The sequence below is a fragment of the Alligator mississippiensis genome, chromosome 5, assembly GCF_030867095.1.
Source record: "Alligator mississippiensis isolate rAllMis1 chromosome 5, rAllMis1, whole genome shotgun sequence".
Classification (NCBI taxonomy): Eukaryota; Metazoa; Chordata; order Crocodylia; family Alligatoridae; genus Alligator; species Alligator mississippiensis.
Genome location: NC_081828.1, coordinates 192,911,289 through 192,938,157, shown reverse-complemented (window position 1 = coordinate 192,938,157; position 26,869 = coordinate 192,911,289). Strand labels below are relative to the sequence as shown.

Genomic DNA, 26,869 nt, shown 5'->3' with positions numbered 1-26,869 from the left:
ACACCTAACAAGGCAGTAAATTTTTAAGATACCTGTGAAACACCATGTAGATGTAAACCCTTCATTTTAATTCAGGAAAATTTACTGTTGAATATAAGATAGGCCAAAGCAGTTGATCTCAACCTGGGTGGGAATGTTGATTTGGGCCAAAAACGGTCCCAAAGAAAGTCCTGGAAACAGGCAGGGAGGAAAGATAGCTCAATATGTTCAAGGTAGTGAGCAGGGCAAGCACTAGAAAAGAGATGAAGATGGGTGTTTTAACTAAGGGTCTTTGGGTTCTGGGAAGAATGGAAGCTACATACCATGTCTGTTCCTATATATTGTCGACTGTCAATTTGCATTGTTGTTTTTGCTAAAATTTGCTTAAGCCTTTAAAATTAATTCTTATATCAACAGCCCTTTGAACCATTGTATATATTAAAAAGTTGGAATTTTATGGACAGTGACAGTACAGCTTGGGTTTTGTTCCTGAGGTGGTTTGCAATGTTCCCAGTCAAGCACAAGAGGTGTTTCTGTTCCTTGCCCCTCAAAGCTTACTCCCTTGATGTAGAAAAGGCATTGGATATAACAAATTGGTGAAGAACAGTCCCATGATATCAGTATGACTTTAGGACTGTTATGGTGATATGAAAACAGAACAGTAGGATTGCATTTCATAGTTTGTAAGTGCAGAAAGATTTCTGTTGTTCATATACATTAGAAATCTGGTTTTCTTTCCTCTATAAATTAGGCCATTCAACTGGATTTCCAGTTGAATTGATATGGCAAATTCTTAGGAAACCAAACCTGATTCGATGCAAATTACTTACTACCTCAAAATATATATATATTTTTTAAATAGTCTACACACAAATTGGTCCACCCTTCTTTTCCCTTCTCCCCCTTAAATTTTGAAATTCAGTGTTTGTGACTTCAGTTAATGACTAACAGATGTCTTGGTCAGTATGTAAGGCCATCAAGGGTGCTTAACGTTTTGAGATCTAATCTCTTAGCCAACTTGTAATAGTCCAGTGCTCGTGGTATGCTGCCCAAACACAACTTTTTCTCTATGGCTGTTATGGAGGTTGGGAGTAGAGGAAAGGGAAATGCAGTGGAGAATACCAGATAAGATGTGAGGAATTGTCATCTGTGGGTAACTGGAATTTGTCATGGGTGCCTGGATCTTTCACTTTATGCATAAAAATAAGATCAATTCAGTGAAGGGCATCTATATAAAATATATAAGGACTTGACTCTAAAATAATTTCCTGCTCTACCTGAGCCGTACCATTTAACAAAAAATAGTATGGTAATGAATCTAACTGAATAGTGCGAAAGTAAATGTGATAGATTGTTTGGTTCATTTTCTTTTTAAAAAAAAATAGTTCTGCCCTTGCATAATGCATCTTAATGGCAACTTAAAAGGTACTTCTTAAGGTACCAAATATCTAGGCATGATTTTAAGTAGAGTAAAGATAACCATGCTCTTATTCCAAATTTTATTGTGTAGAAATACATTTATACCTTTTAACGCAGGGAAAAATGTTAAAATATAATTCTGATAAGAAGCTTTTAAGGCAGGGATGTTTCAGCTGGAGGGACACTTAATGAGCTTGGGTGAGCTGCCAATGGCTGTGTGCACACAATCTTTCAGAAGGTACAATTTTAACAAATTATAGGGAAATACAAAAAATCAAACCTCTACTATAACACATTTTACTTTTAATTTCAAAAAAATTTTGTCCTGATTTACCTATTTTTGAATAACGTATAGAGGGGATTGCATAATAGCTCAAAATATAGTCTTACTCTTGCATTGTGTGTGTGGGGAGGGCTGCCCATTGCCAGGTCCTGGGAGCCAGCTAGAGATGAAGGAGGGGTAGAGGACATATGCAGCACAGCTTGCTTGGCACATTCTGCCCCCTCCCCCCTATATCTGGCCTGCAGCTGCCCCCGCAGCACGCTGCATGGGGCTGAGCCCGTTCTGCACCTGCCGTATGCCTGCCAGACAGCACAGCTCAGCTGCAACCCTGGCCAGCATACAAAACTTCCCGGCAGGACTGCTGCAGCCACCCTAGGTGCTGCTCGCATCCCACCACTTCCAGTGGCTTCTCCTCCTTACCTTTCTACCCCATTGTGCTTCTCCAGGCAGCTTGTAGCACATGGAAGAGGCAGCAGCTGTAGGAACATGCGCCAGGTGCCACATGCCCAGCCTGGCTGGGGGGAAACTGCAGCTTATTGGGTCCTGCCCCAGCATGTGGGGCTCCAGGTCCTGGGTGCCTTCCACCCGCTCCACCCCCTGGCATGATGAGCAGCCACCTGTGGGTGGCTGTGTGGGTGGATGGCAGCCTGGAACTGGAGTCCCCATGTGCTGGGGAAGGAGCTGCCTGGCGGAAGCTTCTCTCTGCTTTGCTGGGCGTGTGGTGCCTAGTATGCTTGATCATGGCCTCCTTGCGTTACCTGCTGCCTGGAGTGGTGCAGGAGGAGGAGCATCTTCTACCGGAGGTGGAGGGAGCCTGGGTGTCTGTGGCAGCAGCTCCATCAGAAAACTGAATGCTGGCCAGGGCCCGGGCATTGCTGTCTGGGTGTGAGTGGGAGCGGGCAGGGCTCAACACTGAATGGAGCTCGGTTGGTAGCTGGGCCAGATACAGTCAATTGGCTAGTGCCTGCCTGTGGATCAGTTGGCAGGCTGTATTTGTTTTTGTCCACCCCTGTTCTAACGTGTATATAGAGTATAGTTTAATCTGGGTGAATAAATTTGTGTATCAGCTAAAACATACTGCAGGCACTCAAATCAAATACATAGATCCACTGTTTAAAACATTTTTGATGGGGTATGAAACTAAAAGGAGACGTCAGTTTGTTCACAAGGTCAGCAATATTGTCTAATACTATAATGAAGGATCCATATTTTCTATATGCAATTTAAGCTTTTTTTTTTTTCCTTTTCATAATTTTGTTTTCATTTTCCCCTTAGTGGAAACAAGAAGCTAAAAAGTAATTGCCACACGTTATATTGGAAGTAGAGTTTAGGCACATGGAAAACTTACATGAAAGAGAACAATTTATTTCTTGGTAACCATCAAAGAATAGCTGTAGACTACTGCAAAATTGGAGGTTTCTAGATCAAGGGCACCCCTTAACTTAAGCCCTATATGTGGACCCTCCAAAATTAGCTTTGTTTTGTTGATAAGGTGTTAAAACAGTATTCTCCCAACACTTTTTTTGATTTAAAGAAGTGGGAGAATTATTTGAAGGGAGCTTGAATCTTCTCTAAACAAAAAAAGATACAAGATTTGACATTGCATTGCAAACTTTGTTCAAAGAACATGCCTGGACATTTTATAGCTATTGTATGAAAAGTGGTAATAGGCAATATGATCAAGTAAGGTGAATATTTACTTCTTACACTCTTGTAATTCTTTCTTTTTTTTTTTTTTTAATTGGACATAGTAAGCAAACATGATCCATGATTTGGAGTTGGCCTGTGGCACAGACTATAGTTGTGAATATTCCCTTTTACTTCAACTGCTAGAGAAAAATGGAGAAAATGTCTGGTTGTACTATGTTTCTTTTGTACAGTGGACACTTTTTTTTTCTCCCTCAACTCTCCAAAGTGGGGGGGGGGGGGAATAGACCAAGTAACTAAATCCTTGGATGATGGTGTCACCATGGACATAGTCTTTCTAAACTTTAAGAAGGCCTTTGACACTCTCTCACTCCATCCTCATCAATACATTGAGCCCATCAATACATTGAGTGGCATTGATGCCTAAACAGTTGGATGTGTAAAAAATTGGCTGATGGGGCGCACCCAGAGAGTAGTGGTAGACAGGTTGTACTCAGACTAGCGAGATGTAAGCAGTGGGGTACCCCAGGGCTCGGTCCTCGGGCCCTCACTATTTAACATCTTCATCAGCAACTTGGACGAGGGGGTGGGAAGCACGCTGTCCAAGTTTGCTGATGACACTAAGATGTGGGGCGAGGTAGACACACTTGAAGGGAGAGAGAGGCTGCAAATAGATTTAGACAGACTACAAAAGTGGGCAGATGAGAATAGGATGGGGTTCAACGTCGATAAATGCAGGGTGCTGCACCTTGGGAGAAAGAATCCCCAGCATACCTACAGGCTGGGGAGGTCCTCTCTTGAAAGCACAGAGGCAGAATGGGATCTTGGAGTCATTATTGACTCCAAGATGAACATGAGCCGCTAATGCCAGACCACAGCCAGCAAGGCCAGCCATACCTTGTCATGCATCCAAAGATGCATCTCAAGCCGGTCCAGAGAGGTGATACTCCCCCTCCTTGCGACTTCTGTCAGGCCGCAGTTGGAGTACTGCATCCAGTACTGGGCACTGCACTTCAAAAGGGATGTGGCCAGCCTGGAGAGGGTTCAGAGGATTGCCACCCGCTGGGTGAGAGGGCAGCAGGACAGGCCCTACGAGGAGAGACTGATGGACCTGATCCTGTTCAGCCTTAGCAAGAGGAGGCTGAGGGGGGACCTGGTGGCTGCCTACAAACTCATCAGGGGAGATCAGCAGCAAATAGGAAGAGCCCTATTCTCCCCAGCACCACCTGGGGTGATGAGGAACAAGGATAATAGGCTGATGGAGAATAGGTTTAGGATAGATTCATAGATGTTAGGGTCGGAAGGGACCTCAATAGATCATCAAGTCTGACCCCCTGCGTAAGCAGGAAAGAGTGCTGGGTCTAGATGACCCCAGCTAGATACTCATCTAACCTCCTCTTGAAGACCCCCAGGGTAGGGGAGAGCACCACCTCCCTTGGGAGCCCGTTCCAGACCTTGGCCACTCGAACTGTGAAGAAGTTCTTCCTTATGTCCAGTCTAAATCTGCTCTCTACTAGCTTGTGGCCATTGTTTCTTGTAACCCCTGGGGGCGCCTTGGTGAATAAATCCTCACCAATTCCCTTCTGTGCCCCCGTGATGAACTTATAGGCAGCCACAAGGTCGCCTCTCAACCTTCTCTTGCGGAGGCTGAAAAGGTCCAGTTTCTCTAGTCTCTCCTCGTAGGGCTTGGTCTGCAGGCCCTTGACCATACGAGTTGCCCTTCGCTGTACCCTCTCCAGGTTATCCGCATCCTTCTTGAAGAGTGGCGCCCAGAATTGCACGCAGTACTCCAACTGCGGTCTGACCAACGCCCTATAGAGGGGAAGTATCACCTCCCTGGACCTATTCGTCATGCATCTGCTGATGCACGATAAAGTGCCATTGGCTTTTCTGATGGCTTCGTCACACTGCTGGCTCATGTTCATCTTGGAGTCCACTAGGACTCCAAGATCCCTTTCCACCTCTGTGCCACCCAGCAGGTCATTCCCTAGGCTGTAGGTGTGCTGGACATTTTTCCTCCCTAGGTGCAGCACTTTGCATTTCTCCTTGTTGAACTGCATCCTGTTGTTTTCTGCCCACTTGTGCAACCTATCCAGGTCTGCCTGCAGCTGTTCCCTGCCCTCCGGCGTGTCCACTTCTCCCCATAGCTTTGTGTCATCTGCAAACTTGGACAGAGTACATTTGACTCCCTCGTCCAAGTCACTGATGAAGACATTAAAGAGTATCGGTCCAAGGACCGAACCCTGCGGGACCCCACTGCCCACACCCTTCCAGGTCGAGACCGACCCATCTACCACGACTCTTTGGGTGCGACCCTCTAGCCAATTCGCCACCCACCGGACTGTGCAGTCATCCACATCACAGCCTCTTAACTTGTTCACCAGTATGGGGTGGGATACCGTATCGAAGGCCTTCCTGAAGTCTCAGAGATCAGAATGCAATATTTTACAGTTAGGGTGGCCAAAATCTGGAACCAACTTCCCAGGGAAGTGGTCCTCACCCCTACCTTGGGCAAATTCAAGAGGAGGTTGGATGATCACCTGTCTGGGGTCTTGTGAACCCAGCATTCATTCCTGCCTGTGGCAGGGGGTCAGGCTAGATGATCTGTTCAGGTCCCTCCTGACCCTAGCTACTATGAAACTGAATATGTTTAGTTCAAGGCTTCCTTCATACATGGTCAGGTTCGCTTAAAATAAGCCCATTTTAGAACTGGGATTTCTTACCCTAATTTCTGTCTTTTCAGTCCAAGCCTTATGTATTTGACCGTGTATTCCAGTCGAGCACAACGCAAGAACAAGTTTATAATGACTGTGCTAAAAAGATTGTCAAAGGTGAGGAAAACATGTACAGTATGGAAACATTACCCAAGATAAGGTACTAAGGTGAAAAAGAATGATGCCAGTTTCTTCTCTTCCCACATTCTTTCCCCTCCCAAAATCTGTGGCAGGTGTGGCTACCATTGCTAGCTGATTTGTTTTCCATCCAAAGCCTATGTTTTCACTTGCTTAAAAGCAAGTGGATGTTCACTTATAGTTGAAATTATCTGAGCTAGGTGTCTATCTGAAAGATATTTTTTATAGGAAAAATGGCTTATAAATTAAAATGCTGGTAAAGCTTCATAACTGAGCTGAAATAAAAAAGGTTAAAATGTGGGATAGGAATAGACCAGCCTGAGTAAAATACTTTTACTAGTCCCTGTAAGCTGATTTCAGTACAAATATTCAAAAATGTGCATGTGAACAGAGCTCTTCTAAGTTTATATAAACTACAGCTTAGGAAGATTTTACTGTAATATTAGCTACTTAATGAAACATTTAGTCAAATATATTCTTTATTCCTTGTGCTTCTTAATGTACAGGCTCTTTAGCCACTCATTGCAATCATTTAACATGAGAACTCTAAAACAGAATTATATAATCAAGAGTATTTCAAGGTCTAAACAGCCCAGTTTTTCTTAAGCAGGATCTTACTTTTAGTTATCTATTAGAGTATTGAACAAATCAATAACATAAGAGGTAAAAGTCTGGATTAAAAATGTGAGTTAAAATCCTTTGGTTAGCCAGTCATTTTGTACGCTGGTTCTCTAAATATTACTCACTTATTTGAACTGTAATGAATAATGCTTTCATCCTTAGATGTACTTGAAGGATACAATGGTACAATATTTGCTTATGGGCAGACATCATCTGGGAAAACGCACACTATGGAGGTAAGAAGTCTTGAAAGGGCTCTCATCTTTTAAAAGTTGGGATGAGATGTGTTGTTTTTTGTCTTTCCTATCTTTTTTCCTCCCCATAGTTTTTTCACTTAAAAATAATACCTCATCTCTCTTCATCTGACACTGCTGCCCCACAAATCGTGCATTGTTTTTGTTAATGTAATTTTTTAGGTATTCGTATGAGCATGAGGTTGGGAATATCAGTAACTAATGTATGGGTCTTTGGTGCTGCTGGAGCCAAATAAAAAATAGTATTCCACTAATAGAAGCATTTTAACTTCAGTTTGAGAAATATACAAGGTCTTCTCTCTCTTCCCTCTGTCCCTGCCCCAACAAATCTTGGGCCTAAACTAGCAAGATGCTAAAGATGTACTAGTCAGCACTGAGTTTTTGTTTATTTACATACAAAATCTGTACTCACAGAATTCTGTCTGTTGGAGGATACTGTATTTAGTTGTGGTTTTGTTTTTTTCCAATAAGGGAAAACTTCATGATCCAGATGGGATGGGGATAATTCCAAGAATAGTGCAAGATATTTTTAATTATATTTACTCCATGGATGAAAACTTGGAGTTCCATATTAAGGTAAGTTCTATTTCATTACTACCTTATTTAAATCAAGAGGTGCATCTTTCTTTTAAAATAGTTTATGATTAAATGGGTGTGCTTTGCATATAGAGTGCCTCCATTTAATTTGAAAAGCCTGAGTATACTTGCAAAGACAAACTTTCCCAGAGAATGAAAATATGACAGGAACATTTTGATCCTAAATAAGGGCATTTAGTGGAAAAAAGATGGCAAATGTTAACATTAAGGATAAGGATTCCTTGGTAACTAGTTCTTATGGTGGTAAATTCCTGGCTTTTTAATCATGAAATTTGTCTTTCTAAAAGATGATGCATTTGAATTCAAGCACTGTGCTGTGGGTTAGATCTTGTGTTATACAAGAAATCATCAGATTGGATCAGGGGTGGGCAAAATATGGCCCATGGGCCATATCTTGCCTGCCAATTAATTCTGTCTGGACTGTAGCACCAGCAGAGGCCAGGGCCAGTGGCTCCAACTCTGGCTTCTGCTGACATGGTGGGGGATGCTGGGCAGAAGCAGCCCTGCTTGCCTGCCCACCCAGCACTGCGCAGCAGTTGGAGTCTGACTCTGCGGGACAGGGTGGTTGGGTGGGGCTGCTTCTGCCCAGCATCCCCCACTACCACAGAGGCCAGAGCCCACCTGACACTTTGCAGCAGGGGGGACAGCAGGACAGGACTGAGGCCCTCACCCTGAGCCCCCTCTCATTTGGGGTCTGTGCAGCAGGTGCGGGGTACCCCAAGAGACAAGGGCATTCCTTTCCCACCCACCTCCCCAGCTTCATGGGGCTGTGAATACTATGGTCCCGCCCCTGGCACAGTGCAGCTCTCAGCCTTGTTACTCTCTGCTGGTGTCAGCCAAGCCCAGGCAGTGTGCAGTGGGGAGGAGTTGAGAAAAGACACTACAGCCCTGGCCAGGCTGGGCTCTTGCTTCCACTTCTGCTCCTTCTCTGGCACCAGCCTTGGCCTGGCTGCAGGGGACTTGCATATATGGCCCTCAGCAGCTCACCAAAACTCCTAAGTCGTCCTCCAGTACTAATAATTGCCCAGCCCTGAACTAAATAGTAAAAGTGGCCCTTTCTGGCTTTAGCATCTGTTAATCTAATGCTTTATCTTTTTTTTGTTAGGTGTCATATTTTGAAATATACTTGGACAAGATAAGGGACCTTTTGGATGGTAAGTGTCTCCTTTTTTTAGTGTGTGATTGGTAACTTGATCTGTAGAGAAGCAGAGATTCTTTGCTATAAGAATAGAATAGTTACATAGTATATTAATGGTAAACTGTGTAAGTGGCAATGATAAGTGAAGTATTTTAATGTTTGGTTTTTTTAATTCTAACTTTATCATTACAGATTTAAGTAACCATTTTTTTTTTCCATGTGTAATTTATTTGTTTACACAGAAAGAGCTGCTTAAATGCTTTTAAATGTGTTTATAGAGATGAATATGTTTATTGAGGTAGATACAGGTGTCATTTCACTTGGTAGCCTTCCAGATGGAAATTTGACAGTTTACAGTACCTAAGATGCTGCCCTGAATAAGTCAATAAATACTTCAGCTATCGAATGTTTTTCTTTTAGTTTCGAAGACCAATCTTTCTGTTCACGAGGATAAAAACAGAGTTCCTTATGTAAAGGTGAGTATAAGCCTGATGCTTTGAGCTGACCTACCTTTTCTTTAATGTATATCACTTACCTCTGTTACATCAATTTTTAAAGGGTTGCACAGAGCGTTTTGTATGTAGTCCAGAAGAAGTTATGGATACCATAGATGAAGGAAAATCTAACAGACATGTAGCAGTTACAAGTAAGTGTTCCTTCTATGGTGCTCTATTGATGTAAAAGTGAAATATAATAACTTGGCTTAGTGGCTGACCTCCATGTGTCACTAGAAAGAGGTAATAGAACAGGAGGAAACAAACAAAAATATGCTAGGTAGGAGAGGACACGTGATGACATACTGACAATATTTGGCTAAGGGGATGAAAAAAGTTTTGCTTCATCCTTAGCAAAACTAGGAATATAGTTTTTGGAGAATTCCCCTGTTCTTCTGCTTCCACTTATTTTATAACAGAAGGATAAGTCCTGAATAAAATATTGTGCAAAGTCTGCACCATTTCCCTTTGCCACAAAAGTTATGTTGTGGTTGGATAAGCCAAACTCATATTACCTTTTTTTTTTTTGGTGGCAGCAAGGTATGGAAACCAGAGCTTGCCAACCCTAGAAGCAAAGGAACAGAAAAAAAGCAAAAACATATTCCTTCTGTTTGCACTTTCTTTGCCTGTCCTGCATTTGTCTACAGTTGGATCTTTTAAGGGCAGTGACAGAGTTGGGCTTGATTCTGCCTGTTGCAGAGCTGGAGAAATAAGGGCTGTTCATTGCTCAGCTTGACTACAAATCGGCTTAGAGTTCTGTTACTGAACTTGAATTTATTTCAGTTGCTTAGAATCTTGTGAAGCTAAGATACTTCATGTTACCTGCGCTGTAAATGAATGTAATTTATTAATATAATAATATTTATATATTTAAAAAATATACATATACTAATGAATGTAAAGTAATTTAGTGAAATTGCCTAAAACCTCTTTTATTGACCTCTTCCTTTTTGGCAAAGGAAGAACAACCTGCACTGATGTTATAGGACATTTGTCATAAGAACTTTGACTATTGTTTCTAAGTAAGTAAAATGCAAAAATTTGAAACCAAGCCAGAGGATAGAAACTAGCAAACCTTATCAGTGTGTTTAAGTTGCATTAATCAACATGTGGAGAAAGATCTGGTTTTAAGTACTGAATAAGATATTAGTTTAAAAATATTGTATTAATTGACTCTCTTATTTCACTATCCCTAGGTATATTTGTTCACAGTGAAAAGATAACATTGTTCTGAATATGCAAGTAAAGTAAAATTAGAATAATTGTGTAACATCTGTCCCAACATGACGGGCATTTGGACAATCATTTAATATGTTGTCATTATAGACATGAATGAACACAGCTCTCGAAGTCATAGTATCTTTCTTATTAATGTGAAACAAGAAAATACTCAAACAGAACAGAAGCTGAGTGGAAAACTCTATCTTGTGGACTTGGCAGGTAGTGAAAAGGTAACATTTTCCATGTACTCTAAAAATGAAAGGAATTAAAAAAAATCTGATTTACTTAAAGGCTTTTGTCATACAAATATTACTTCCTCTGAACACGGAGATCATAGAATTAACCCCCAAGAAGTGCCACAAGCTTGTTTCAGCCTGCATGATTTTAGTTTTGAGTCTGTTTTCATAGATGTGCTTATTTTGTTGAGTCTGTAGTGAGTGCTTTGCAAACAGAAAAATGTACAATTACTTCCTCTGTGTACTTCTATTTGTATAGTACTGCTCATTCCCTATAGTCTGCTTCCGCTACAGATTTTTGGCATTACTGTATTCCTTCGCGCACTCTCCTCCTAGGGCTACATTCATCCTTAAACCTCTAACCTTCTTTGGCATATTCAGCTGCCTGTCTCTTCCTTGGCCTCTTCAGGACCATAAAACCAGGCACTAGTCTTATCACTTGTTCCTTTTATAAGCCTTAATATGTTGGTCTAGAAGTTTAACTAGGGGACTATGGAAATAGAGTTGAAAGAATAAACTCAAATGAGCTTTGGTCATGATCCTTTTTAGTGTTGAGGTTGGTTCCTTACTACTTGCCTATTTCAGGTACCCAGTTTCCATTCTACCTGTTGCCTTTCCCTAATCTTCTATAATTCGTGTGCTTTTTTGCTTGCTTTATTAATGCAAAGTGTAAAAAATCTAAAAGCACAATTGTTATAATAGTGGAAAATTCAGTGCATGTTTAAGATAATAGGAAGGATTGTAGGGTGCTGATTAAACTGTAAAACAGTAGAGAAAGCCTGGCCTTTGAGGCAGGCGTTCTAGGACCAAAGGAAAATATTGAGTATGGGAACTGTCAAATTTCCCTTTTCTTCCAGCATTTCCATACTGTTTATAGCCTTAAAGCAAGAGTGCTTAACCCCCTGATCAGATCCTGTCCCTGAAACTGTTTAATTTGGCCCACAGGGCTCTACAGATCTTGTGGGGAGCCCTGTGTGAGGCCACCCTGCCTATTAGATCGGTTGTGCGGTGTGTGATGGAATCTCATCCTGGCACAGGGGCCTCCATGGCCTGATCCTGGCCAACTGCTTGGGGCCTCTAAGGCCAAAAATGTGAGCACTACTCTGTAAGGCAATCTTCGCTGGTGGATTTTCTGCCTAAGGAACCTGTGAGTGATTCCTGGCAGTTGCTAAACCTGGCTCTCGTTGTCTCAATCTTAGTTTCCCATGTTAATATTTTGACCGAGTTGTATAGGGGCCATAACTTTGAATTGCTTCATTTAAAAAAAAAAATGTTAATTAGCAAGTGAATAGTGCTGATGAGCTACTCTACCAAAACAGTCTGGCAGATGGTCTAGTTTGCACCTAAATAAAATCTGCTGAAAGTGCTTACTTGCTATGAGTATTTCTCCATTGCAAAAGCCAAAAGCTTCAGTTTTCAGAGGTCTCTTTAATGGAAACTTGATTCCAACCCTCACCCTCTTGGGATGAGGGTAAAGAACCCATTTTTCTACTGAACCTAATAGTGGGTGGCCCTATGATTTTAAGACTGGGCTTAAAGGGAGCAGACTGCTTTAGCCATGTTTACTGAAAACTAAGACTTGAAAGGTACTTTGTAAAATATGTCTTTCTTTTACTGACTGACTGAATCTTGTAGGTTAGTAAAACTGGAGCAGAAGGTGCTGTGCTGGATGAAGCTAAGAACATCAACAAGTCTCTCTCAGCTCTTGGAAATGTCATCTCCGCTTTAGCTGAAAGTAGTGTAAGTACATTTTGAAGTTTTTAGAAAAAACAGACTGGGGGCTACCTGTTACGGCAGGTATAGGAATATAAGAGAGCCATCGGCAGAGATTCAGAGCAGCTAGGGGATTTAGCTGCACATCTCTTAACTTCCTATGTAGCCAAATCTCTTGCAGCTAAGACACTCAAAGCAGTGTATTTTCAATCCACTGCTAACTGTAGTTGTTTCTGTTAGGATGGGGCTTATAAATAAGCATCTGTAGCTTTAAAAGCCTGTAAAATATTTTGCTGAAAGCATAAACTAATACCATAAACTTTCAAAACCTAAGCGATAACACTTATGGAAGAAATTTTACCTTGTGGTTTAAGACCCTGGATACAACTTACTTTAATTATCCTTCTTAATGTGGTGGTCTTCAGTGCAATAAAGTGTGCATCCTTATCCAATGGACTAGTGTTGGGAAAGCTTCAAACTAATCCATGTTTTGGGGGGGGGGGTTTGTTTTTTGTTTTTTTTGCAGACTTATGTTCCATATCGTGATAGTAAAATGACCAGAATCCTTCAGGATTCATTGGGTGGTAACTGTAGAACCACTATTGTAATTTGCTGCTCTCCGTCGTCATACAATGAATCTGAAACTAAATCTACACTCTTATTTGGTCAAAGGTGAGTGAACAACTTACTAGTTGTACGAAGAGATATTTTTGATCCAGTTTGTCTCACTGGGTATATCTACATGTGTGACTTATTATGGAGTTGATCACTTATCTCTGCAGTAAAACATCACCATCCACTTGTGCCCATATTAGGGCACAGTAAATTAACTAGCTCTGCTGTATAGTATTACTGTTCAGGATGAGTACTGTCCTATGGTGGAGTAATTCACGCTACTGCAACATATGTAGACAGTGACTGGGGCTGGCAGAGGCAGAAGGGTGCTACAGTGCGGAGGCTGTTGGCCAGCTTGCCCCATGCTATAACATCCTTGTACCCCAGCCAGCCCCTCCACTGCCAGTGCTGCCACTCAGAGCTAATACCCCTGGCCGCCCCCCCCCCCAGCCGCCTGAGGCTGCTGCGCCCCATCTTGAATTGCTGCTGTCTCAGGCGCACATGTAAATAGTGTGCTTGGGGTAGCTGACTCTGGCACGAACTGGACCACATTTTATTGTTTTGGGAGTAAGTGCACATGTAGATGCACCCACTGAGGGCCTGTTTACACTTTGGTTTTACATCTTTTTTTTTATCCCTCTGTCCATCTTAATTACTAATTATTGGAAGTTAAGATGTTGAAAGAAACATTCAATTACCATGTCTGTGTGATCTTAGCAAGTAGTTTGAGATTTTAAAGGCTGCTACTGATTGTACATGCAATTTACATGTTAATATTTCATTCCTAGCTTTTCAAGTGGAGAATATAAGGAGGGGAAACCTATGCTAAGCCAGAGTAACGTGCAGTTTAGGAGCTGTAACCATTTGTGAATTTATCAGTTACTGTAAATATTTAAACTTGTATTGCTAACCATTTAATTACTCATATAATAATGTCTACACTGTCAGTATCTATTTGCTCTAACAAGTAGGAGTTTTCAACTCTAGCAAGTGTGTGTGTGGTGGTATTGGTCTACCCGCTTCAGCAGTTTCTAGATTTCTATTTTTAAACTAAGCATTTGTATCTGATAGCAATAATGTTGTGTTTGGCATCTTAAGTTGCTGCTGTAGAGTGAAAAATGACCAGTGTGAGAGGGTTTTGTACTTTGCTACTGAGCTTCAGAGAATCGGACGGATCTTGCTTTGCAGCAGTTTGTGAAAGTACTGAGTAGAAGTAGAACTTTGTAATGGAGTTCTTGGTTGAGGAAGTCTCAAATGAAGATGGAGTAAAGGAGTAGTAACCCCACTAAAAAGCTGTTCCTACACTGTAAACAGTTGAAATAAGGTCTACGGACTATACCCTGAATTTTGTTCCTACCTGCTGGAAACCATATGTCTTTGACTGCTCATCTAAGCATCTCCCTTATGCCATGTTTGGATCAGTCTTTATCAATTGGGAATATATTATTTATAGATAAGTATGAGTGCATATATAGAAAATAACAATGGATGACATTAAGAGCAATTCAGTAAAGAACTTGACAGGGGAGGAAGAAAAGATCTTTATAAAATGTAACGGGAGAAAGTAACGAAAACAGAGTCCTGCTTTATTTGCGTCTTGAGTTTTACTTTTAGCTTGTTGTTGCAATTACTGGAAAAGGCTGTGTATAGGCCCTGGAGAAGAAGCTAAGAGAAAAGTGAAACAAACTAAAAGCAGCTCTGTGCTACTCACTCATTCCTTTACTGTACACACAATTCTCTTCTGTGCAAGTTCTTAAAATCTTGGTAGGGCCTGTTTTGTTCAGCTGACAGTCTGGTCAGAGTAGAAACACTCAGTTGCAACTAGAAACTCAATTTCATTCTAGGTTAATGAAACACTTCTTCCAGAAAGTAAAGGGGTTAGGCTCTTTGTTATGAACTCTTAAGAATTTAGCTATTTTTGTCATGTATCTGTTTTTCTGTCCTGCTACTTTGGTGTCTGATTTGTAGTACTCTGTTTTCTAACTGAATTGTTATCATTCTATACACTGAAATGTTCTGCACGCTTCTTTACTTAATCTGATCTACTTCAAATAGTTATTGTTCTGCTGTAGCATGCCTCTCTGCCTGGGAAAATTTAATTTAACGGATAAAGTTTCTAGGAGAATAATTTAATATGGAAAGTAAATGGGTTAATTCTAAAACTTACCAGAACATTTTTCTTGGTCTAAGAACTAGGTGAAGAACATGATGACTGCTGCAATATATCATGCACTGATGAGGTTTTTTTTAACTTAATTTCTTTTGTCTCCTTTGTAATCCTTCTTAAAAACTAAGCTGGAACAATGCTATTAGGAAAACAATTTATCCTATTAAAATTAAACTTTATTTCCCCAGCTTCATCCTTCCTTTAATACTTGGGTTCTGTGGCTGGGGGACAGGACATTTTCCCTCTTCTGTACTGTTACTGAAGGGACTCATAGAACTTGTCCCCAGTAGTTTGTATGTGTATCCTCCCAGGTTCTTGTTGCTGAAGTCCGGTGGTTACTTTGCCACTTTGAAATCAATAGATCAGGGCAGGATTCAAATTAGGGCTGTGTGAAACTTCAGTCGCTGACTTGATTTGGTGGCCGAATCTGCAAATCTGATTTGAATCAGGAGACCCTTTCATCTCTCTGAATCGATTTCGGAGAGATTCAACGATTTGGACATAAACACAACTTGATATATATTTTTTCTACATACCTCAAGGTACCAGGCAACTCATGAATGCTGAGATGGTGGGTTGAATGGATCATCCCATGGGAGCATGGAGGGGGGGTGTCCTCTGCATGCTTGGCAGCGGACCTGGAAGTGGACCAGAAACACTTCTAGTCCACTTCTGGGTCTGCTGCAGGGCACGTGGGGGGGACCCCCACCCCCCAGCTCAGCGACTGGTGCCTCCTATGTCTGGGGGGCACCTGGGGACCCCTGCAGCCAATTGCCGAGCTGGGGGAGGGGGTCCACCGCGCGCTTGGTGGCAGACCTGGAAGTGGACCAGAAGTATTTCCAGTCCATTTCCGGGTCCACCACCAATCATTTTGGGGGGGGGGGGGGGGGGGCATGCTCCTGTGAGATGCTCCAGCCGTCCCACCATCTCAGCTTTCATGAGCCGTGCCTGGTACCCCAAGGTATGTAGAAAAAGCACTTAAAGCTGTGTTTTTGGCCAAATCTTTGATTCGGCCGAATCTGAATCGGGACAGTAATCCGAATCAACTAATTGAATCACTGTCCCCTGAATTGTGCCAAATCCAAATAGAACAAGGCCCTCTTCGCACACCCCTAATTCTAATACAGGCACTGGAAAGCATTAAGTACCTCCAGAGTACTGGAACATTAATTAGGAAAGTACTTATAGATATCAGTAGGAAATGGTATCCACAGGGCTGTGGTTGAACTCTTGCCCCTCTACAGAGTTTAGGTGATGACTTGGTACTGAACTTCCCAGGAGAGTGATGTGAATTGTATCAGTATCAAATGATACCACTATAAGCTGTTGTGCTGTAACTGTTATGCCTGTATGCAAGTGCAGTAAAACCTTTTGGGTTAGTTACAGGGACTTATTTAACTTGTGTATCAACTGTGGGAGACTGCAGATGCAACAGTAACGTAAAAGCTGGCCTATTGTTGAGCAGCAGCTTCCTCCTTTTTTTTTTTTTAAAGTGGTTAAAATGTATGTTTGCCCAGAGCCTTAGGCCAGTCGTTCTTAACCCTTTTAGTCAGGGTATCCTTCCCCAGCTCTCTTGAATTTAGCAGCACCCCTGGTTGAGAACTGCTATTTTGTTGTCTCAGCTTACTTCAGAGGTTTTTCAGCTAAGTTCAGCCACTGCCAGGTAGCACAGCTCTTCCTGGGTGGGCTATGCACAAAATTCATGGAGCAGTGACATATGTTCTCTCTGGCCTCCATTAGGTATCTCTGATAGACCTAAAGCAGAGGGCCACCTCATGCTGCAGCATTTCCTAGTCCAACCCTGCACAGCATCTCCTGAAAGTAGGTGCACAGGGCAGGTGAGGAAGAGTGTGGGGAGACTGGACTAGGAAGGGCTGCAGTACAAGCGGGCTTTCCAGCCTCCTTCAGGCTTCTCAAAGAATCCTAATGAGGCAGGAGAGTGTGCATGTACTGCAGCCCTTCTCGGTCTTGTGGCCCACCAGGCATACGGGGCACTCTTACCTGAATGCAACGGTAGGTCATGCACCATGGCACCCCTATAAAAAAATCTCTGCCTTAAGCAGACCTCTGACAACTCCCAGCTCCAGTCTGGATTGCAGTAGAGTATAAGTGGTATCTAGTTGCTTTAACTGAATCACTTCTGATGCTCAAACATCTAAATCTAGGTGCATTAGGGGTCTTTTCAGACTAAAATGGAAGGACCTAGTTTGCTGCTGATGTGGCTTCTAGTGTAGGATTGATTTGGATCACTTTTTCTGACTGGTTACTTGAGTTCTGCATAAGTTTCACTTTAGGTGTTCTTCAGTTGCTTGATAGCAAAAATAATTCTCATAAACCCTCCTGAGAGCTTTTACATTTGTTTTCTGTGATATAATGTGAAATCTAATGGTCTCCTAAGTAAAAATATTTATAAATACAGTTACCATATTTTTCCTGAATCCAAGGTGGCTTCAAATTTATCCTAGACACGGAAATTTTATAAATATGTTTAACTCTTTTCCATGTATAGAATCTGATTTTGGAAGGTGCTTTCTTAAAGTTATTTGTCACTTCTTCTTCCCGCCCCCCCCCCCAAAACAAAACAAAACAAAACAAAAACTGCAGTGGTGTAATCAGTGGCAAGAGATGAGGGGGATGAACAGACCAGATGGGGACAGGTGGCAGGGGAGTCAAATGGCCTGACTTTCCTGCCCTTCCCCATGGTACCTTCATCCCCTGGCACCTATCTATTTGCCTGCCCTTCTTTCTTATTCCCCCTGCCTCCCCCAGTGTACAATCCCTCCGCTCCATTGCTGCCGTATACCTTCTTGTTGCATGGCCCATGGTGGGGGGAGCACAGAGCACATGCAACCAGCTGATGGCCCTGCCTGGCCATGCAGCAGTGGTTGCAGGGGCAATTGCTTCAGCCCTAGAGCTGAGGCCAGAACTGCCACTGTTGTTGCTGCTGCATAGCCGGGCAAGGGCCAGAGGTAGCATGTGCTCTTTGCCCTGGGCTGCCAGAGCTGTGACAGGAAGATAAGCAGGGGAGGGGCAGAGGCTGCAGTTGCAAACCCCTGTCCCCTACCTTGTACTTAAACCTAAAGCAAAGAACTCCCTCCCCCCCACGCACACACGCACACGAATTGGGGGTGGGGGGAGGAGGAGACAACTCATCTTGGATTTGAGTAAATATGGTAGATCATAGAAGTGCACTGATACATCAGTCCAGCACCAATATAAAGAAAATTGACTGTATCAGAAATTGGCCTGATGTGGCCGATAAATGGCCTTTGCATACGCACAGCCACAGCACAGCTTGTAGATGGTGAGGAGCACAGCCCGGCAGCATGGAGAGCTTTGTGCAGCTGATAAGTCTGTGGTGGAAAGGGAGGGTGGAAGGGTAAGGGAAGGGGCGTGGGGGAGCGGGGCAGATCAAGCCCCCATGGTGAGAGAGGGAGTGGGGCTGGGGCATGCACTGCCCAGCTGGGGCAAGGCGTTGGACAGAGCCGAGGCTCGTCCAGGGAGCTTGGGGAGGGGGAGCAGCTCCTGCCACTGCACATACCCCGGGAGGGCACGGGAGTGGGGCATGTGCCCCCGGATGTGCTCACAGTGTGAGCTGCAGCTGTGGGCTGGGGCTGCGCCAGGCTTTTCCTGGGGAGGGCTGGGGTGGGCTGCACTCAGGGCAGGCGGTGGCAACTTTGGGAGGTGGGTTGGGGGCGCTACAATAAATTTTGGGGTGGCTGCAGCCTTCCCTGTAGCCCTTCTCCCAGTGCTGCCTGCCCTGCACAGATCAGGGAGCACATGCTGCCCCGCCCCGGCTGAGCAGCCCTGCCCCAGTCCCACTCCCTCTCACTGCAGGGGCCTTGATCTGCTCCCCCCTCCCCTGTACCTCTTCCCTTCCTCCTCCCCTTCCACCACAACAGACTTACCAGCTGGATGTTGCTCTTCAAGCCGCAGGGCTGCATATTAGAAATCGGATCCGTATTGGCCGATTTATGCTTTTTTTTAAATTGGCTATTGGTATCAGCCCCAAAAATCTTTATTGGTGCATAGCTGGTAGATCCTTGTAGTAATACTTCTTTTTAGGTTATAACTTAAGTTTAAATCCAGCAAAAGTTTACATGCATTGCATATCAGTTTTGAAGAGTAGGGTGATGGTATAGGGGCATAAGAAACTAACATTACTGGAGTTCAGGGTTTTATAATAACAGCTAATCTTGGAATGGAGAATGTGGAATATATTTTAGATGACATGAGAGAATTGGTGAGTTTCAGGTAGTTTGCCAGGGTACACATCCTCTCCTTTTATTTAAAAAAAAAAAAAAAAAAAAAAAAAAAATTTTTAAGACATTTCTTAGCTTAAACCCCTCATTCTGTCTAAAAGACAAAAAAAAAACAAAAAACAAGAAGAAAAAAAACAGCTTTAGAATAATTTGGGCATTACACATGGATTTCAATTTTGTAAATATCTGGTATTAGCATTATTTCCGCTAACTAGTCCGCATCCTGAATGTATGTTGAATGGTAGAAGAAAATTAGGGCAGTGTGAACTTAGTATTGAATGACTTCGTTATACTCCCTAATTGTCTTACGTAAAATCTCAAATAACTAATGCATATTGTGAGCATAAGCAATTGTGAGTATGAACATTCAAATGCGGTATTGCTGATGCACGATGTATTTAATCAATTGCTTGTCCGATGTGCAGGTAAAATAGTATCGTTATATCTGACTGGTCCAGGATGGCTCACTAATAAATCCTTCTTTCCAGAGCCAAGACCATTAAGAACACAGTCTGTGTCAATGTGGAACTGACTGCAGAACAATGGAAAAAGAAGTATGAAAGAGAAAAAGAGAGAAACAAGACCCTACGTAACACCATACAGTGGCTTGAAAATGAGCTCAACAGATGGCGCAATGGTGAGGAGCTTGTTTGTGGCTTTTGTTATGCAAAAAAGGGATTTAAAATTTTTTTTTAATTTTTTTTTAAATCTAATGTATCAAAAAATTGTATATTGTTTCCCAAGGTTTTAGGTGTCTTATATTTAGTTGTAGGTGCCTAAACTAGATAAAAAGCTTCAGCCTTAAAAACTTTAGTCATTTTGCTCTTCTACTTTAGTTCATTTTAACTACTACCATAAAATAGTGTAGCCAGTTTTAATGTGGAACCCATTTCTTACAGGTAAGTTAGTAGTACATGAAAATTCGGTTAATTGCTTTTTTTTTTTTTCACTTCAGTAGCTCCTGGAGTGCCTGATAAGCACTACTTAACGTTCTGATTATTGGTAGTTAAACAGATTAAGAACCAATAGACATATCTCAGTAGTAGTTAGTAGAAAATTGCAGGGATTGATACTAGGAATCTCGAACTAAATATAAAACTGCTTCTGATTATTTACATCAACCTCTGTGGCATTGTAATTTATGAGGATGGTGGCAATCATAAGAGCAGTCTGGAATTCCTTAAGAGTTGGGCCTGTTCTAACAAAATACCACTAAGTTGTATTCATTTAGAAACATAGACCATAAATACAGAACAGAGAATTGTATCTTGGAAGACAGCAACCTGAAAAAAGAGGTTTTTATAGTGAAGTTCCAAGAGGTTTGGTGTTATCTAAGAATTTTAAGAGATTAGGTGTTGTCAACAATTGCTGAAAGCTATTTGGCTGAAACCAGACAAACTAAAAGAAGAAATAGGCACAATTTTAATAGCAATGGTGACTGTTAGAGTAGATTATCAAGGGAATTAATAGATTCTCAGTCCCTTGATGATTTTCAGAGCTGAATGCCTTTCATTTGAAGCATATCTTCCAGAAAGTTATTAGGCTCAAAGCAGGATAACTAAATGAAAGTTGGTGACAGAGACAAGTGGTTAAGCTGGATAACGTAATGGTCTCTTTTTGCCTTAAATCTATGAAATACTTCGAAAATGTTTAAACAACGTATCTGGCATAACTGGAAAATACTGTATCTTCTTGCATTCACCTCCTTTCCTTTTTATGCTACCTTTTCAAAGAACAAGATCTCATCTTGGGTAAGGTATCCAAGTACCTGAATAGTAAGCAGCTAGGAAGCCAAGCCTGTTCCTGAGCCTGCTTCCATGCCCATAGATATGCCAACCCTCCCTCTTGCCAGTGCAGTGGGCTTGGTTCTGTGCACTGGGCCATGTTATCTGGCTGGGGGATTCCCCATGGGTCTGGAAATATGGTGGTGGCGGAGCAGTGGCAGCATGAATTGCTGTGGCTCCCAGAGCCATGACACTTAGTTGTGCCACCACTCCTCTGCCACAGTTTCCGGACCCATGGGCAGCCCTATTTTGCACATATTTCTGTTCGTTCCACCAGTTGGTTTGGTGTTGGTTGTATGCAGAAAATACAGCATCTAATATTTTTCAGCATTATTTTATTCTGTGAAAGAGTTCCATAAGCGATCTGATAACAAAGTATACTTATACTTTTTTATTTAAGGGGAGACTGTACCAGTTGATGAGCAGTTTGACAAAGAAAAAGCCAACTTGGAAGCTTTTGCAGTGGATAAAGATATTACTATCACTAATGATAAACCAGCTGCCACAATTGGAGTGACTGGCAGTTTTACTGATGCTGAGAGAAGAAAGTGTGAGGAAGAAATTGCTAAACTGTATAAACAACTTGATGATAAGGTATGTCATTCTTTTAAAATCTAAGACCTGTTTGAAAACATGGAGCATTAATACTTAATTCTGACTATTCTTCACTTGTCAGTAGGGACCATTGTTGACTCATCATGCTGACTTCATTTGTACAGTAAGCTTGACCCCTGTACAAATGATCTGTGGCCAGAGTGTACAACAATCCAGAAAAATCCAAAGAGTGCTTGTATTTGAGAGCTTTTTTTCGTCTTTAATCAATTCTCTATGTTCAGATGACCTTCAGTTTTCTTCGTATTGTCACATCTGTGTGTAATAATTCAGAGAAGTGTTACATGCACATGATTGTTCTTATGGCAACCAATGTGTAGCAATAGAGAATGATTGCAGCAGAATTTAGCTGAGATATCAAAGTTGAAGTAGGTTACAATGAATGGAATTATATAAATATTTCATACCTTTTTGGCAATATGATTGCATATTAAAGATGCAAACATCTTAAAGTTACCATGGTGTAGTTTTTTGGGTTTTTTTATTTAAGTATGATTTTGAGGTTCCAATTTGGTATTTCCATTTTACAAATTTGGTAGTACTGGTACTATACTATCATTTAAGATGATGGGTACTTTCAGTCCATGTACTGTCTGGTCTTGCTTTCTAACCCACAGGGACTGGACACAAGAAAGCACTGTTTCATTTGAGACTAATTGCTGTTCTTGGCAATTTTGGCAGGGATTTAGGGTTGCATGAATGAACAAAACAATAAAACAGAGTACAGCCTGGGGAGTAAGTTAAAACAACAACAACAAAAAAACAGGCCAATATAAGGAAAGTAGAGGGAATTTAGTAGAGTCTTGAATATTCTTCCAGGAATTGAAATGTTCCTATTTGCTTTGGAGTCAGTACTGTATTATGTGGGGGGGGGGATAAGTAAAGTGTATCAACAAAATTAAATTGATGCTTTGAATAATCTCTCTGGGAGAAGGTAAATGAGATACATATTTTTTATAACTTTGAATGTGTGCGTGCGCACGCACACATACTTACAATTTAAATATGCCGTTTGATTTAACTTTAAACAACAGTACTAAAACTGTCTTGGAAAAAAATAATTTCTATCCCAAATAGTGTAGTTGGGAGTTGAGGAAGATGATTTTTTTTTTCCAGCTCTTCAAATTCCAAACACGGTACATCAAAACAGGATTTTTCTTTTGGGTCCTGTGTAATGTTCTACAAACACACAAAGCTAGAGGCCTAACATGAAAAATCACATGCACAATTGATTAATTGGATCACTGATTCTTCATTTGATTGTTACTGAACAGGAAACTTTAAATAACTGATTCCTAACATACATTTGAAATTCTGTATGATGTTCAATTCAATATGTGTTGACTGGACTGTGATTTTGAACTACAGGATGAAGAAATTAATCAGCAGAGCCAGTTAGTAGAGAAGCTGAAGACACAAATGTTGGATCAGGAAGAGGTAAATTTCATTACTGCATATCTTCATGTTGGACTTTTTATTTGGTACTAGAATTTAGGGATGTTAAACATAATTTACTTCTCAGGATGATGTTTCTATGAGCAAATTTTGCTGCTTATTGTATCACAGGCCTGTTTACTGTTTTATAGTCAAAAGCTAACTTCTCAATTTCTCAGTGCTCCCCACTTGACATGCCTTCCTTTTCCTAAAGGAGCACAGGATGGTATAATAAATGTTTAGTTTGTTCATTTGATCTTAAGCACTCTTAATTCGATTAGGTTTTTTTTCAGTCTTCCAGTGCATTAAGTTTATGGTACCTAAGGAGGGGACAGCTGCATGATCTAAGCTTGCTAGAATGCTCAGTCTAAAGTATTGCAGAAAAGGTCTCCTTTTATGAAGTAACATACTTCTTCATTCAGTTCTGGCAGAGTAAATTTGCTATAGAAATGAAAGCTTTTCTAATATCTTCATTTTGACTGATTTGTAAGTAGGATAAATATAGATAAATATTTCTGTCTGCATGCAAAAGCTTTTTGCAGTATGTTTTGCAATCTTACCTCATTCAATTACTAAATTATTCCTTAATTTTATATTCAGACAGCAGAGAGAAGAGCATATTGGCAACCTTGTCCAGCTCTCCTAGAGAATAAAATTGATTTGTTTCCTTTTATGCATGTCTCTGTATAAGATGCCCTTGACCATGTGCTTAGAAAATGGTTGAGCGCTTCAGTATTATTTTGAAAAAAAACTCCATTTTCCTTGGGCATACCCACTTAGCAACTAAAATATTAAAATACTTGGGGATGAAGTTCTAGGACCCAGTGAAGTCACTTTTGAAAAATGCAAATAGCACTAATGGTTTAGAAGCTTTGTTTAAAAAAAGAAGTAGTTGGAAATACCTGTTGTGAACTTCAGCTATTTGTTCATCAAATCTTTTTGTAACAGTTACATAAAATACCTTGTTTCTTCAGTGATACTGGATATAAAAATACAGCTAGGTGTCTTGTCCTTGTTACTGACAAATAGTTGAAACACCTGTTGGTTAGAATCCTGTTTATACTTGAATACAATGACTGCTATTTAAACAGTGCAGATAAAGTGCAAATCCTAAGTCTAGGTTTATTTTCTAAAAGAAACTTCTTTCAGTAAGTTTGGAGTCTCACTTACAGTCCTCTCAATTTTGTTGAAGCAGTGATCTGTGTTTTAAATTTTTATCAATGTCATAGCTTCTTGCATCTACCAGACGGGACCAAGATAATATGCAAGCTGAGTTGAATCGTCTCCAGGCTGAAAATGATGCCTCTAAAGAGGAAGTGAAAGAAGTGCTACAAGCCCTTGAAGAACTTGCTGTCAATTATGATCAGAAATCTCAGGAAGTAGAAGATAAAGCAAAAGAATATGAGCTGCTTAGTGATGAACTCAATCAGAAATCGGTAGGGAATTGGAGCTGGGAATTACAAATGTCTGCTTTTTCTTTGTGCTAGAAAACATGTCTGTTTTTCCAACTGCTTTCTTACTTTTAAGCTCAATGCCAGAAAATAGAAAAGCTCTAATATGAATCTCGCACTCTTTCTAGTTCAAAATTTAGCATTCTGATTTGATTATTTGAGTCAAATGTTGGCATATGAAACATGAAGCTTGCTCCATTCCATTTGAAAAGACCCAGAAAATAGTATTTTCTAGGTCAGTCATCCATATCTTTGTTTGTTTGTTTGTTTTCTTTCCTTTTGGAGTCTGGCTGGAGGTGCCTTTTTGAATAATCAGTAGTTAATTGACTTAATCCTGTCACTGTTGCAGGAGGCAGACAGATTAGACAGATCACCATGTTCAGACAGCGAAGTGCTAGGTGTCAGTTTCCCCAAATCAGGTTAAATCTGAATTGCCTATATAAAGTTAGCAGTAGTAACAGTATGATTATTTGTTTGTTTGTTTGTTTGTTTGTTTTAAGTGAAGTCTGCCTTTCTCATCTTGAGGTCTTGGAGACCCATTTGCTGATATGGGCAAATTAACACATTATCCCTTGTTGAAAGACTGGGAATGAGGGAAAGGGATTGCCACATATCAGCAGAACCATGGTAATCATGTGTCCACTCTCCCATAAGTGGAAGCTAAACTTGGGTAGCTGACTCATGAATAAAGCAATTATTATATTGCTGCAAGTTCTCGTAATAATTAGAGTTACAGTGGGCACGTGGAACAGTTTATTGTAGATAAACTAATCCAGTAGTGTCAAACAATATGGCCTGCTGACCTTATCTGGCCTATGGGAACTGGACCCCATATGCTGGCCACTGCCCCATGCACTGCATGTGCTTCCCAAGCTGAACCCAGTGCCATGTGTGCTGCATCCAGCACAGAGGACCAGCACAGAATGCTGCAATGCAGCCTGCTCCTTGGATCCCCTATGACACATGCAGTGTTAGGTCCAGGCTGCATGCATAGTGAACCTCGAGGCCAGCGCATGCTACACAGGGCCTGACTGAGCACATGCACTGCGCACAGTATTGGGGGGGCTGGCATGGGGCTGCATGCAGGCTGCACCCCAGATCTCTGCCATATGCAGCACTGGGGCCAGCCATGCACAGCCTGTAATGCACAGCCAACACTGGGGCCAGGTGGCCCTTGGGGCCAGTGCATGGTGTGTACTCCTCATGGCACATGGGCAGGACCTGGCAGCATGAGGACTCCAGGGCATGGGCTGTATACAGTGCCCTGAACTGACCCCATTGAGCTGCCTGCACTGCTGGGTCTAGCCCACATGCTTTGGATAGCAAATGCCCTGGGGGCAACATGCACAGACACGGGGTCATTGTGGTCCAGTTCGCAGACTGGCCCAGTGACACTCATTCAGCCTGCAGGGCTGGACAAGTATGAAACCCCCATGCTAATCCACGGTTAACTTCTCCCTTTCTAATTCAGTACAATTTTGTCATCTACTGGTGGCAGATATAACAGCTTAAATGGAGCAGCCTTCAAAGTGTGTTGATAGAAATAAAAAGATGCTGCCCTTCCTTTCTGTCATTTGAAAGTCATCGGAAGTTCTCCTGTTCTTCAGTGTTGGATTTTTGAGCACACAAACCAAACTCCCCTTTCATGCTTTAGTCTCTGGCTAATATACTTTTTCCTGAGGTTGATTCAGTTTTTAAAGACTTTCTTAGAATTCATTTTGCTTTTGCTTCTTCAGTAGTATGTAGCTTTGTATTTACTGCTAAAATTGGTATTGAGTGGTGTGTGTGTGTGTGTGTGTGTGTAAAGGCTGCTAGGGAATTCAATGTATATTGAGTTGGACAAGAACTACTAATGCCCCACAAGATGATCCTTCATTTCTCTGGTTTATTTCAAAGGTAGTTTATTCCATACCCTTAGAGTTGGATATTATCTCAGAGTTGCAAGGGCTTTGATAAAGATACCAAGAATGGAGACCCTTCCCAAAGGCAGGACCCATGTGCTATATTCAGAAGTAATTGGTAAAATGTGACAGGCCCCTCTGTTACAGAAAGTATTTTGTTTGGAATGGCAGAGGCTTCCTTTTCTGCTA

At 41.6% G+C, this 26,869-nt stretch overlaps 1 protein-coding gene across 2 annotated transcripts in view; it reads left to right on the top strand.

Annotated features, from left to right (window-relative positions):
• Window positions 1-26,869, top strand: part of KIF5B (kinesin family member 5B) — a 53,349-nt gene that overhangs the window by 7,694 nt on the left and 18,786 nt on the right. For both annotated transcript variants that reach the window (XM_006264745.4, XM_059729132.1), the window contains exons 2-14: window positions 6,072-6,159; window positions 6,964-7,037; window positions 7,527-7,631; window positions 8,758-8,806; window positions 9,211-9,266; window positions 9,349-9,436; window positions 10,611-10,735; window positions 12,377-12,481; window positions 12,981-13,126; window positions 19,987-20,135; window positions 21,683-21,876; window positions 23,263-23,331; window positions 24,558-24,764. In XM_006264745.4, coding sequence (XP_006264807.1) covers window positions 6,072-6,159; window positions 6,964-7,037; window positions 7,527-7,631; window positions 8,758-8,806; window positions 9,211-9,266; window positions 9,349-9,436; window positions 10,611-10,735; window positions 12,377-12,481; window positions 12,981-13,126; window positions 19,987-20,135; window positions 21,683-21,876; window positions 23,263-23,331; window positions 24,558-24,764 — 1,455 coding nt within the window. The remainder of the gene's footprint in view (window positions 1-6,071; window positions 6,160-6,963; window positions 7,038-7,526; window positions 7,632-8,757; window positions 8,807-9,210; window positions 9,267-9,348; window positions 9,437-10,610; window positions 10,736-12,376; window positions 12,482-12,980; window positions 13,127-19,986; window positions 20,136-21,682; window positions 21,877-23,262; window positions 23,332-24,557; window positions 24,765-26,869) is intronic.